General features: G+C 38.3%; 1 protein-coding gene across 2 annotated transcripts in view; it reads right to left on the bottom strand.

Annotated features, from left to right (window-relative positions):
- The window catches only part of LOC126188028 (armadillo-like helical domain-containing protein 3), a 128,640-nt gene that overhangs the window by 22,485 nt on the left and 90,644 nt on the right, over nt 1–15,511 (bottom strand). For both annotated transcript variants that reach the window (XM_049929449.1, XM_049929450.1), the window contains exons 11-12: nt 10,823–11,055; nt 2,958–3,084 (exon numbers count right to left, since the gene is read on the bottom strand). In XM_049929449.1, coding sequence (XP_049785406.1) covers nt 2,958–3,084; nt 10,823–11,055 — 360 coding nt within the window. The remainder of the gene's footprint in view (nt 1–2,957; nt 3,085–10,822; nt 11,056–15,511) is intronic.

Genomic DNA, 15,511 nt, shown 5'->3' with positions numbered 1-15,511 from the left:
ATGTATCTCCTTCTCGTCAGTGTTTTTCACATATTCCTTTCCTCTCCAATTCTGTGCAGAACCTCCTCATTCCTTACCTTATCAGTCTACCTAATTTTCACCATACATCTCTAGCACCACATCTAAAATGCTTCAATTCTCTTTTGTTCCGATTTTCCCTCCAGCCATGTTTCACTACCATACAATGCTGAGCTCCAAACAAATGTTCTCAGAAATTTCTTCCTCAAATTAATCCCTATTTTTGATGCTAGTAGACTTCTCTTGGCCAGGAATGTCCTTTCTGTCAGTGTTAATTTGCCTTTGATGTCCTCCTTGCTCATCTGTCATTGGTGATTTTGCTGCCTAAGTAGTAGGACTCCTGAACTTCATCTACTTTGAGACCATCAATCCTAATGTTAAGTTTCTCACTGTTCTCATTTCTGCTACTTCTCATTAGTTTTGTCTTTCTTCAATTTACTGTCAATCCATATTCTGTACTTCCTCGACTATTCATTCCTTTCAGCAGATCACGTAATTCTTCTTCACTTTCATTCAGAATAGAAATGTCATCAGCGAATCAGATCATTGACATCCCTTCACCTTGAATTTTGATTCACAATAGTGAACATTTCTTTTTATTTCTATCATTGCTCCTTGAAGTATAGATTGAACAGTAGTGACAAAGGACTATATCCCTGCCTTACACCCTTTTTAATCTGAGCACTTCGTTCTTGATCTTCCACTCTTATTATTCCCTCTTGATTTTGTACAGTACATTACCTGTCTCTCCCCTACTTTCTCAGAATTTCAAACATCTTGCACCATTTAGCACTGTCAAATGGTTCTTCCAGATCTACATATCCTATGATCATGTCTTGATTTTCTTTAGCCTTTCTTCCATTACCAACCACAGCATCAGCACTGCCTTCTCATGCCTTTACCTTTCCTAAGGCCAAACTGATCATCATGTAACACATCCTCAATTTTCTTTTCCATTCTTCTGTATATTTTTCTTGTCAGCAACTTGGATGCATGACCTGTTATGCTGATTGTGCGACAATTCTCACTTTTGTCAGCTCTTGCAGTCTTCGGAATTGTGTGGATGACATTTTTCCGAAACTCAAATGGTATATCACCAGACCCATACATTCTACACACCAACAAGAATAGTCGTTTTGTTGCCAGTTGCCCCATCGATTTTAAAAATTCTGGTGGAATTTTATCTACCTCTTCTGCGTTATTTGATGTTAAGTCCCCACAAAGCTCTTTTAAATTATGAGTCTAATTCTGGATCCCCGATCTCTTCTATATCTACTCCTGTCTCTTCTTCTATCTCATCAGACAAATCTTTCCCCTCACAGAAGCCTTCAGTGCACTCATTCTGTCTATCCGCTCTCTCCTCTACATTTAACAGCAGAATTGCCATTGAACTCTTAATGTTACCACTCTTGCTTTTAATTTCACCAAAGGTAGTTTTCACTTTCCTTTATGCCGAATCCAGCCTTCCAATAATCATTGCTTTTTTGGTTTCTTCACATTTTTCATGCGTCCGTTTCAGCTTAGCTTCTCTCAACTTCCTATTTATTTTGTATCTAAGTGATTTGTATTTCTGTATTCCTGAATTTCCATTCACATTTTTGTACTTTCTTCTTTCATCAATCAACTTAAGTATTTCTTCTGTTACCCAGGGTTTCTTTGCAGTTACCTTCTTTATACCTATATTTTCCTTTCCAACTTCTGTGACTGCCATTTTTAGAGGTATCCATTCCTATTCAATTGTACTGCCTACTGTGCTATTTCGTATTGCAGTACCTATAGCCTTAGATGACTTCAAGTGTATATTTTAGTATTTCCATATCCCACTGACTAATCTTCTAAACTTAAGCCTACTATTCATCGCTACTACACTGTGATTTGAGTGCTCCTTACAAATCAGTACCTGATTTTGGAATCACTGTTCTGATTTTGGAATCACTGTCTGACCATGATGTAATCTAAATGAAATCTTCCAGTTATCTCCTGGCTTTTTCCTAGTATACCCCCTCCTCCTGTGATTCTTGAACAGGGTATTCTCTATGATGAGCTGTAATTTATTACAGAACTCAATTAGCCTTTCTCATCTCTCGTTCCTAGTACCAAGTCCATATTCTCCTGTAACCCTTTCTTCTACTCCTTCTCCTACAACCGCACTCGTCTTCCATGACTACAGTATTAGATTTTTATCTCCCTCTAGTTACTGAATTACCTGTTCAATATAATTTTTCTGTCTCTTCATCTTCAGTTTGTGATGTCGACATGTATACCTGAACTATTGTTGCAGGTGTTGCCTTGCTATCGATTCTGATGAGAATAGCTCTGCCTTCCTATTCATAACAGATCCCACTCCCGTTATACCATTTTCTGCTGCTGTTGATATCATCCTATACTCCTTGTCTTACTTTCATTTCACTTCACTGACCCCCACTATATACACAATGAGCCTTTGCATTTCCCTTTTCAGATTTTCTAGCTTCCCTACCATCTTCGAGCTTCTGACATTCCATGCCCCAACTTGTAGAACATTATCCTTTTGTTGGTTATTCAGTCTTTTTCTCATGGTCACCTCCCCCTTGACAGTCCTCTCCCAGAGATCCAAATGGGGGACTATTCCGGAATATTTTGTCAATGGAGAGATCATCATGAAACTTTTTCAATTACAGGCCACATTTCATCCGGATACACATTGTGTGTCTTTAATGCAGTGGTTTCCATTGCCTTCTGCATCCTCATGCTGAATATCGTAGCTGATTTGTCTGCTTTTAGGGGCAGCTTCCCACCCCATGGGCAAGAGAATGCCCTGAACCTCTGTTTCTTGTAGCTAGTTTTTACACATGAATAGAAAGCCTCAAAGCACTAGCAACCAATTACTGGTAGTACATATGTGCACCTGAACTACTTGACATAGCTTATAATTCTGTACAAAAAAACAGAATACTCACACATAGAATGAAGATTTTCAAACACTTGTTGCATTCTAATGAGTTCATAATATAGTTCATCGTAGCTGCCAGGGGAGGGTAAGAAAGTGTCTCCATATGTTATAAACAAATTAAATATATTCAGCACCTGGAAGGAAACAACAATCATGAACAAAATATAATATGTATTTCTTCCTAAACAAATTGCTATATTTATTACATAATAGAGGAAGTAATGGTAAATTACAGTACAGTAAATAACACTTTCATAGCCCTCTTAATGTCCTCAATAACACGACCAGTGCAATTCTCATGGCTCTAGAAAAGTATAGTAAGGGAGCACCAGATAAATATAATTTCTCTCCCCCCCCCCCCCCCCCACTCCAATCGAAGTAGAAGAGATTTGAAAATCTCAACACTTCACGTAAAATTTTCTACTGAATTCAAATATTGTATCAGATATGTTGTAAACACATTATAAAGGGTCACTTGGGCATTCAATATAGAAATATTACTTTCCTTTAAAAGTCCACAACTTAAGATTACAAATTCCTGTGTACTGACTGTAGTTACAGTGACCCAATATTAAGGGTGGAAAAAGTGAAGAAACTTTGCTTTAAAACACTTGGCTAAACGACAACCAGGCCTGTTACAGAAATACACAGGGTAAATTATTTAAAAATCCTCATCACTGGAGACTTTTCAAATTTCCCTCGCACACCAGGTATCACTAATAATCATGCATCTTTCAAAATGGCTGACATGAGAAGTTGAAGCTAGTGTGGTTAGTGCATAATTTGAATATTATATTTTCATTACATTGGTAAGATACAGTTCAATACTCATAATACAGCAAGATTAATTTACTGTTGTTTGTTTTATAGGAGAAGTAAAGCCCTGTTGTAAAAAATTAACTTAGGTGCACAAGTATGGTAAGTTACCCACTACGCAGCATTTGTACTTTTCTGTGGAGTGCCATAAGACTATCCATTCACCTGATGTGATAAACATTGTGGTTACCACATTCACTGATGTACAAAAAGAACTGTTGCTTTGGTGAACACGAATTGAGCAACATGATGATATAAGTAAACAGAGTATCTGGATCAGTATGAAAGTTGTGCTCATGAGTGTTGTTATGATCCATTTAAAAGACACACAAAAACAATAAAGCATTATTTTGTGAGTTGCTTCACTTGATGTTGCTAATCAGTTCTGTGAGAGATTATATGTTATTCCCACCGTCATTCTAGAACACAAGTTGTGTTCAACCTGCTTTGAGCATGCCTTAAGTGAAATTTTAAGTGTAGATCAAAAGGAGAGAAACTAAGACAGCAATGAAAAAAACAGAGAAGTACAGACTACCACCGATGAAGACTGTGCGGAAGTGGAAGCAGCAGAAAATACAGAAGAACGGGATAAACTTGATACAAGTTCAACTGGTATATGATTCACCAATGAAAAAACATAAACAAGTTCTCTAGTTCCAAACCAAAAAATGTTATGGCAAACATAAAATAAAATACAGCAAACCAATATATCCTAAAGAAAGAAGCTTGTATGCTTCATGTTCCAGGAGAAAAATTATGTGAAGACAGTACTTCCCATCCTGATGCACAGCAAGTAAACATGAGGAAAAACAAACAGCTAATCGCTTATACAGACTAGTAGGTGGGAAAAGATTTGTATTCTTCCTTTTGTTCTTCCATTATGGACAAGAGAAAAATGGTGTTTTACAAAGAATGGTGTTTTACAAAGAATGGTGCATGAAGTTAGTGAGATTTCTAATATGAAAGGAACCTGTTCATTGTCTGGGCCTACACAATGCTGGAAGCTACCTAATGAAACAACATTATGTGTCAGGAATTTTTATGCAGATGATGAGCACTGACATCTTATGCCTGGTACAAAAGATTACATTAGCATAAAAAAGGATGTTCATATTCCATAAAGTATTGGGACTGAAGCTGGATAACGCTGACTTCCTGTCATGATATTTTGGCTGACAACCACTCAGCCATTTTTAGGATGGCTATCTGCCATTTCTAGATGTCTCGGTCAGATGCAAAGTGGATGGGTCATTGGGGCATTTCATCTACCGCACGCAAGCCCACACAGACAGTCTTGTGTTTGCAAACATCTAGCTGCCACCACCCATCACAAACTATAGGCATCCTTCAAACATTGTTGCACTGGGTACAAGTTGTGTCTGATGGAGACAGGCTTCTATGAGAGCTGGAACACCTACAGTCAGTTTTCAAAGATAATGCATATTATCCACATAAAATCAGCAAAACTTTAAGGACCAGGGTGTTCCTCCTGTATGATGACACTATTTTGTCAAAATTAGGCAGGATCAAAAACATCATGTCAAAGTAACCTTTCACCCCCCTACAGAGATTAGCGCTCTTCTTGGTTAGGAGGCAAAGGAGTATCTGGGATTGTGGAAGACTGTAATCTACAGAATACCTCGCCAGCGTGGCAAAGCCTACATTGGTCAAACAATACACACAGTTCGCAAAAGATCAATTGAACAAGATCATCACACTCACCTTTCGCAGCCCAATAAGTCAGCCAAAGCAGAACTGTATTTCCACAGGACATTCCATGGATTGTTCTGCCACGGATATCTTTGCTTCTCCAAGATCCTTCTGAGTTTCACTTATTAAGGAACTGGTGGAAATATGTTTAGTGCAAGATCTTATTGATTGTGATGGTCGCTTTCAACTGGGCAAGTCGTAGGACCCGGTGATTTCTTTGATTTCTTCAGAAAGAAAATATTTTATGACCAATGACATGTACAGTGAGATTTAATTTTATTATTTTGACATTTGAATCCTAACTCTGTGAGTGCGCATTCCAACATAGAGCACACATGTAGTATCACATTATGCATGCATCTGCGCACCACAGATGGAACAGTATTTGAAGAGAGCACGTAAATCATCCAAGGTCACTCATGCAGTGGCTGGCTGCCTTTGTGCATGCGTCTTCGTGCCTATTTTTGGTATAAAGGTAGTGATGTGAACTAACAACCTCTAGTGCAAAACACCCACATGAAGATGCTTGAACGGTTGTCAGCTGAAATATTGTGGCAGGAAGTCGACATTGTCTGGCTGCAATCCCGAAAATTCATGGCCTACTCTTTATACTGGGAAAATTTCATGAATCACACAACACTGTTCGTCCTCAGAAACATTTAATATTTCATAATTTAGAAGAGTTGTGTGCAGATATATAAGAAAATTTATCCTAACATTAAACTGGGATTTTAAAATTTTGTCAAATGTATCCTAAATGGTGTATACTTGTTGGTTCAACAGGAATGCATGCTGTGTATGCACCATACACCAGAATGATGTCACTTTTACAGGACCTAAATTTAAATATGAAAGATTATGTAAGTTCTTTCACAGATAAAATTGTTTGTAGCACGAAAAAAATTAACAATTTACATTGAAATTAAATTTCAACTTGAAGAATATGACAAAATAAATTTCCACGAGTGGGTATCAGTCAAAGGAACTCAATTACTGATATAACCCAACCATTTAATGAATTTATAGGTCTGTTAGTAAGTAAACTAGAAACTCTAGTTCCACATTGTCATATAGCAAAACATCAAGTTGCATATATGAAAGAGAGAAAAAAATAATATAAATGAAAATGAGGCATTAGTATTAATAGATTTTGCTGAAAATTATGGTTTTTTGCTACAACATGCAACACAAACCTACCATTGGTCTTCCATGTCATACGCTATACTTCCTGCTGTTATAGGCTACAAAAATCCTGATATTGAAGAAGTATGACATTTATCATAATGTTCTAGTTACAATGATTTAAATCATGACATTGCTTTTGTCCAAAATATTCAGCCAGAGTAAATTACGCATTGCTGTCCTACTGTTAATAAAACACAGTATTTTACAGATGGGTGCAGTGCTCAATACAAAAAGTGCAAAAGTTTTTCTGAATTTGTGCCATCACAAGGTTGATTTTGGAATCATTGTCACATGGTATTTCTTTCTAACAAGCCATAGAAAATCACCTTGTCATAGTATTGAGAGCAGTGTGAAATGGATGGTGACAGGGACTGTACAAAAGGAGCAAATTTCTCATGCTAAGAAATGAGTTTAGTGGAGGAAAATTTTCTAAAATCCCATTTTTTATATAGAGGACACAAGTAAATTCTACAAGAAGTAATCTGTGAGAGTGATTTACAAAATGAAAAACTGTGGTTGGTATCAGAACTTTCCACCAGTTAATACCTTTATCAACAAATACTCTGTCCGCAAAAAAAGTTAGCAGTGACAATAACTACACTTTGCAATTTAATTTTTCTGGTGTGCAAACACCTATTGCTAACTCCTCGAAAGTAAACTGTTCTGCTGGTATATCGTCTTACTGAAATTATAAATTTAGGTCAGGGAGATGCCAGAATTAGATTTAGGCACCCACCAGGTCCATCAGTATATTTTTGCAGGCCAAATAGGGTTGATATTTGTCGGATCCCATTTCAAAGTTTATTACGTACCATACAACAACCGACAATGACATGCAGGCAACATAAAATTTCAGTGGAATTCCTATGACACAGCTCAAGCAGTGGCTGCAGAATCTGAGGTGTATGTTGCATGGTTGGGTATAGTTACAGCAACTTAACAACTACCATAAGAATGGGCTGCCTCCCTCTCCTTGGTGCATCACCGAAGTCACCTGTATCTTTAAATTTCTTGATCATATTCTTTGGCTCATTTATTGAGACGGGGCTCTTTGCAGCTGTTTGTGTCGGTGATATTCCCCAATGCAGCACTGCTATTACTGCCATTCTCATCAAACAACTTTACAAGCATTGCAAAGTCCTTCTTCTCAGTAGCTATTGCTTAATACTTTACACCAACAGTCACATTACAAAAGAAATCAACAAGTGTCACCATGCGACAAAGAACATACTGATGTAAAGACACAAAACATTTCACATTCTGACTGCTTACAGTGCAATATTTTCAATTGGTGGCAGGAAGTGGAATAATTATTTTTTCAGCATACTTTGTGACCACACTGATTAATGAACATACCTATGACGGTTCAGTGTCCTGCAATATATACGGTCTGCATGGCAGCACTCTGAACACCTTCAGTTTAATTACAGCTACCCAGTAAAAAGGGTTGTCAAGTGCTGACAAACCCATTATTCAGAGTTCCAAGATTCACCATTCCTGGACCTGGCCATTACTAGCTGAACCTCTTCAAAGGTACCATCTGCTTCCACAATGGGGATCTTACAGCTTTATGGAAAATTCTAGGTTTTTTTCTCGTTAAAGCTCATATTAAGTAACATAGGATGAAACTGACTGGAACAATGACAATAGGAAATGTTCTTTTCAAAGAGCAGGGAAGGGGAAAGATGGGCACGTGCCTTTGCCTCCCATCACTGTGCCTGTCAGTCTTCTCATGACTTCATCTAGTCTCTGTGCACCCCCCCCCCCCCCATCCCCACTTGTATGCTATGCTGCTGCGTGTGTGTGTTTCTTTCCTGAAAGTTTCAGCCAAAAGCTAAATGTACAACAGTCTTTTCATTGTGCCTGTCTGCAACTCAATGTGTTGTCTTTACAGTGAGTAGCCATCCATTCCTTTCCTAACATTGTCGGAAATTCCAACCTGCTGGAGTTACCATTGTTTTATACGCATACTAGGTTTATTTTGATGACTTACAAATGGTTACCATATTACAGGTAACTGAAGGAGATAATAAAAGTACTGGTACACAGAAAATAAAATTAAACAAAGACATACCTTAATCAGATACAGATGCCACTTAGTCCTTCTCACTGGCATGGTACACTGAATTTGCAGTGTTATTGCCTATTTCATGGTTATCTTGCATTTCATTCCACTGTAGATCATCTTCACTCCCATCTACTACATCTGTTAAACATCACTTCTTACAGACATTCACAACTGATGCACTGGATATGCACGTCCAAGAAAATGGAATCCCCTCCACAATTAGAGGTACCAAAGGCTTCAGCAAATTCCCTGTAGGAGTCAAGCTTGACCACTTTGAAGTAAGCAATTGCCGAACTGTTGCTTCAGTGGCATATTCACCACCACATCTAACACTTGTAGTTGCAAAGTCATGCCTTCTGGAATGATGACAAGATCTGTGTTTAATTTCATGATTTCTGCCTTCAATGCTGGTGTCAAATGCCCCTTGAAAGCAACAAGGATCAACATTCTATGATTCTTTACAAGAGCACCTGACTGCCTGCTCCAGGCTGTAGGGAGCCGCTCTATAACTAACTCATTGGTCACCCATCCTTTGCCAATGAAACAAAATATGACACCAGGTGGTGGCTTTTCCTTTGGCATAGTTCTATGAGTGAAGATGAAGTAGCATAACATTTTTGTCCCATCTCACACATAATATCACAGTAATTTGTGATTTCTCATTGTCTCTGATAGGAACCAATGCACTTTTGGCACCTTTCTCTTCAACTATTGTACTATATGGGATGTCGAAACAAACAATAGTCTTCTCAGTCTTTCCAATTTGCGCTAAGAGGTAAGAATGTTCCTTCCTCAGTCCTATAATGTGTCAGTGATACTCGATCCACTTCTCCATGTACAATGCTGGAAGAACCAAGGTATGTTCTACATCACAGCACAAGTTCACTGTGTCACACCATCCTTTGCACACAGTGTGTTTGTGCCAATTCACATCCTTTACTCTCTATGACATCGCAGAAAACGGTCTTCCCTTCTTTATGTTTCTAGTTCACAAATGCCAGTATTTCCAATTCAATATTTTTGAAACATCCACTCTGTGGGCCACTGAAAGTTTTCAGACACCTTTTGTTCTTTCGCCACCACCGAACATTGGCTTCTGTTACTCCATGCTTCCATGAAGCTGCATAATTGTTTGTTGCTTCCGCATGCTGAACAACCAGATTTTGAACTTTGTGTCACAGTAACACCTGCATCGTGTTGAGAAATTCAATGCCGAACCATGTTGTTTCACTTTAGAAGAGTGATCTCTACAGTCGAGCAACAAATGATAAAAAACATTGCCACGCTTTCTGTTATCGTACAACAGTGTTCAAAGCATATGCATATGTTCAAGGTTAAAGCAGCATGTTTGGCAGAGAGTAAAATTACAATTTAACAGAAGCTCGAGGTTCTAATTGGTAATGAAAAGAAAAACTCCACATCATATGGTGTGAAGACAAGAAGACTCCCTACTTCCGGGCATGAAAATCGGGGGAAATAACATTGTCTTGGGTTGGGAGATGTAGTACGCTAAGTGTTGATATGGCATTCAATCAAACACTGGTCAGGCAGCCAAGTAAAAATATTTACAGTTTTATGACTAAAGCTGAATTATTGTTATGTGACTAACATATGCAGAAAATGACAGAGTGTTAATGTGTATATGCATGCACATAAATACTGATGCCTTCCAACAATTACAAACTGCTTGGATATTGGTAACCAAGGTACTTTCTGCATGTTTCAATCTGGTGATGGATAGCTGTAAAATTTTCTTGGCTTAGTACAAAATTACAAAATACATGTTCACAGGCCAGCTAGAGATAGACAGATGAATGGGGAGGGGGGAGGGAAGGGGGGAGGAAAGGGGGAAGGGGGGAGGGAAGGGGGGAGGAAAGGGGGGAGGGGAGGGGAGGGTGGAGGAGAGAGAGAGAGAGAGAGAGAGAGAGAGAGAGAGAGAGAGAGAGAGAGAGAGAGTGGTGGTGGTGGTGGTGGTGGTGGTGGTGACAAGGGGGAGGGGCGTCAACAGGGATTTGCAAAACCATTATGTTGTGTTAGTAGCGATTTTTATAAATATGGAGCAAAAATAGAACGAAAAGTTTGCTATGACCCACCTGCAAAGTAAGATGAAAGATATTCATTTTTTTGGCAAGGTGATTTTCATTTGCAAGAACAAATTTCAGCAACGTAATTAATGCTGTAAGCAGCTCTTTCCACTGGTAATTTAGACGAACACGACATCTTTTCTGGTAACACAGAACTCGATGAACAACACCAACGCAGAGCAAGTACAACTCCATTGGCAACTTCTTCATCATGTGGCTCATAATGAACTCCACCAGCAGGTCTACACACAAAAGACAATTGCTTTCATTATATCTTATTGGGGACATGAAAAATATGCACATGGAATTATATGGATAGTGATACAGAGCACATTCCAAATTCAGTGAAGAAATTTTTCATTATTTCTAAATTCTCCTTTTTCTGAATTAGTTCATCAATACCCATATATTAACTAAACTAATCTCTCTCTCACTCCACACACACACACACACACACACACACACACACAGAATGAAGTCTCAAGGTGGCCGCAGGACCAAAGAGATTGTTCTAAGCTCAGACAGTATGATGTTCTCAGCAGAAAAAAGATTTTCTCGAAGAAATAGAATAGTTTGACTCACATTCTTTGCATATAGTATTCTGCTTGTAATAGACATCCATGTCATTTTAAATTTCCATAGGATGTTCCTTACTGATAGTCACGATATGTTCATATGTAGTATTTTCACAAGTACATCCCTGACACTATGACTTGGGAACCTATATGTTACGAATACATAGTTAGTCTAGAGATTAATAGCATTTAAATATCCAGGGATAACAGCATGAAGTGATGTTGATGTGGTCTTCAGTCCTGAGACTGGTTTGATGCAGCTCTCCATGCTACTCTATCCTGTGCAAGCTGCTTCATCTCCCAGTACTTACTGCAGCCTACATTCTTCTGTATCTTCTTAGTATATCCATCTCTTGGTCTCCCTCTACGATTTTTACCCTCCATGCTGCCCTCCAATACTAAACTGGCGATCCCTTGATACCTAAGAATATGTCCGACCAACCGATCCCTTCTTCTAGTCAAATTGTGCCACAAACTCCTCTTCTCCCCAATTCCATTCAATACCTCCTCATTAGTAATGTGATCTACCCACCTAATCTTCAGCATTATTCTGTAGCACCACATTTCGAAAGCTCCTATCCTCTTCCTGTCCAAACTATTTATCGACACCGTTTCACTTCCATACATGGCTACACTCCATACAAATTACTTTCAGAAACAACTTCATGACACTTAAATCTATACTCAATGTTAACAAATTTCTCTTCTTCAGAAATGCTTTCCTTGTCATTGCCAGTCTACATTTTATTCCTCTCCACTTCGACCACCATCAGTTATTTTGCTCCCCAAATAGCAAAACTCCTTTACTACTTTACGTGTCTCATTTCCTAATCTAATTTCCTCAGCATCACCCAAGTTACCATGACTACATTCCATTATCCTCATTTTGCTTTTGTTGATGTTCATCTTATATCCTCCTTTTATTTAAGACACTGTCCATTCCGTTCAGCTGCTCTTCCAAGTCCTTTGCTGTCTCTGACAGAATTACAAGGTCATTGACGAACCTTAAGGTTTTTATTTCTTCTTTATGGATTTTAATACATGCTCCGAATTTTTCTTTTGTTTCCTTTACTGCTTGCTCAATATACAGATTGAATAACATCGGGGAGAGGCTACAACACTCTCACTCCCTTCCCAACCACTGCTTCTCTTTCATGTCCCTCAACTCTTATAACTGTCATCTGGTTTCTGTACAAATTGTAAATAGCATTTCACTCCCTGTATTTTATCCCTGCCACGTTCAGAATTTGAAAGAGGATATTCCAGTCAACATTGTCAAAAGCTTTCTCTAAGTCTACAAATGCTAGAAACATAGGTTTCCCTTTTCTTAATCTAGCTTCTAAGATAAGCCGTAGGGTCAGTATTGCATCATGTGTTCCAATATTTCTACGGAATCCAAACTGATCTTCCCCGAGGTCGGCTTCTACCAGTTGTTCCATTCGTCTGTAAAGAATTCATGTTAGTATTTTGCAGCCGTGACTTATTAAACTGATAGTTCAGTAATTTTCACATCTGTCAATACCTGCTTTCTTTGGTATTGGAATTATTATATCCTTCTTGAAGTCTGAGGGTATTTCGCCTGTCTCATACAAGCTCACCAGATGGTAGAGTTTTGTCAGGACTGGCTCTCCCAAGGCTGTCAGTAGTTTTAATGGAATGTTGTCTATTCCCGGAGCCTTGTTTCGACTTAAATAACAAAGAAAACCATTAGTAGGTAAAACAAATGGCAGATGTGTTTTTTTTTTTTTTTTGGGTGGGGGGTGGGGGGGGGGGGGAATCTGTGGAAGAATGGTGCATTTATGAACGAAACTGCATACACGATTAAGATACTTGTGCAGCATTTTCTACAGTGCTGACCTAACTTTTTAAAAGTCCTTACACATCAGGTAGGGCATATGCTGAAGTTTACAGTCATTGCAAATACAGTTAACTTCTCAAAAAGATTGTGTCATCATTATGCCCATGCAAGCTACTGAGCAAGTACACTGCGGCTTGGTCGAAAGTCACAAAGCTATTAAGAAAGAGAGTAACTATAAACAAAGTTGGTGCCAAAGAACTCTCCCATCTCCCATCAGCAATGGATAAATCTGCTTTTAGTGTGTGACAACACATCTGGGCATAAGAAATATTGCCTTTATTTTCGAGGAACTTGTAATCCTGGCCAGATTAAATGACTGCTTCTCAGAGTCAGTTAATTATTAAGAAATACACCTTGCAGAGATTTTAGGAAATATAGGAAGCATATACAGGGTGTATACGTGGACAAGGAAATTAAATTCTCGGATTTTTCCCGGATTTCCCGATTAAAAATACACTTTTTCCCATGTGACAGTATATTTTCCCGGCACTTTAGAAAACGAAACTCAGGGAAAAAGACACGTTTTGAAAACATCTTTAATGTGTAGCAACATGTACGCTGCGTATTTTTGTATTACGAAAGTATACGCTGGAATTCCACCAAACACTGCATGTTACTTTCCGAATCATTGAAATCGAGATTTTGATGTGCTTTTGTAGGCCATTTGTAGCTCATGTCACATGATCTTGCCAGCCGATGACAGCAGATATTAAGAGCATAGGACACGTGGTGTAGTCAGCCAACAGCAACATCACTGTTAAGTAGCATGAACACACAAACAGGGAAAGTTAATAGTTTAAATTAACATACACAGTGTAGCTACAAGAAAAGCAAAGTTTTCACATATAATATTATTCTCAAGCTGCAAGGGAAGCTAACCTTTCGAATATACTGTTGTTCTTTTTTGCGTGTGTTACACTTTAAGACATATCACACAAATGTGCCAGTAGAATTTTTAATAATGACATAAATGTCTGATCTTCAGGGTTCGAAATTCTTCTAAATGAAGCGTCATCAAAGAGTTTATTTTTAAATGAGAGTCAAATGCTCTGTGATTTAATAAATTCATGGTACATTCTTGCACATAGTTCAACTTACGTAAAAGGATATTTACTTTGAAAGTAACGCTTTTCAAACCACTATTTGCAATATTTTCCCGCGATCTGTTAGAAATACGTTCGTTTCAGCAGTTGCCAGAAAGCACAGATAACAGGCGACACTGCGCTTGGCTAACTGTCATGACGTAGGAAGCCCGTATGTACGTACGTGTAAAACATTGAAAGATCATACATTATGTCATAAAAGAAACAAGACATCAGAGGATACTGCAAGAGCATCGGAATTCCGTGAACAATATTAAAATGTACACATTTAGAGTGCATACTTAAAGTGCACATTCTTATGTCCGGATTCCCAATGAAGTAGACCTTGGCCTGATATTAAGCTTTTCAGTGTGGTTTTCGGGATGTAAATTTTCTTCGAGTACCAGTACTGTATTATATCATGTTTGGTTCTTTATTATGAAATAATGCCATACGTGATAGAAAATGAAAATGTGCACTTGAAATGCAGCAAACAGTTGAAACTAGCCAGTACTGTGGAATTAAATATTTCGTTTCAAATACATTGACTGCCTCTGCGGAAAAGGTTAACAAAAGTCAAATTTCTTTAGCAAACAGACAAAAATAACTTCATTGTTCCGCAAGACAATTAATGCTTGACTGCCAGAAAGGTGGAAATAAAATAAAATCTGAAACTAATGACATATTTTAGCCTTCCATAATTATGTGAATGTGTTTTAATTCACTTGATAGCTCCCGGCCACAGATATCCATTTTGTTTTCATCGGACGTGAGAGTAAACGAGGAGGAAACAGCAAAATCACTAAACGTAAACACGGGTCACATGGAGACTACCCACTATAACTCGGACAGTTCTGCGCATCAGCCCCGGATCGACGATATTTGCGAACCAGGTCAATACTAAAAAAATCTAATTTTCAAAAATATGTTCATCTTGTAGCGCATATATGTCTGAAAAGTCTGGAACATAAAACATGTGTGTTCGAGGAAATGTTAAGACTTATTATTTGGTCTTAAGTGTGCCAAACTGCAGTGCCACACCTCTTCATAAAGCATTTTTCTACCGCACGTCCAAACTATATTCAGGCGAGTGGTATTGAAATGTCCTTTGGTGCCTCTCCTGCTCCCAGTCGGCTGGTTTGACAGCCTGCCCCTCTTAAAAAAATCTCGCAATTAATAGCAG

This window comes from Schistocerca cancellata, chromosome 5 (assembly GCF_023864275.1).
Source record: "Schistocerca cancellata isolate TAMUIC-IGC-003103 chromosome 5, iqSchCanc2.1, whole genome shotgun sequence".
Lineage (NCBI taxonomy): Eukaryota > Metazoa > Arthropoda > Insecta > Orthoptera > Acrididae > Schistocerca > Schistocerca cancellata.
The sequence above is the reverse complement of the archived record's forward strand: the minus strand, read 5'-3'. Positions and strand labels throughout refer to the sequence as shown.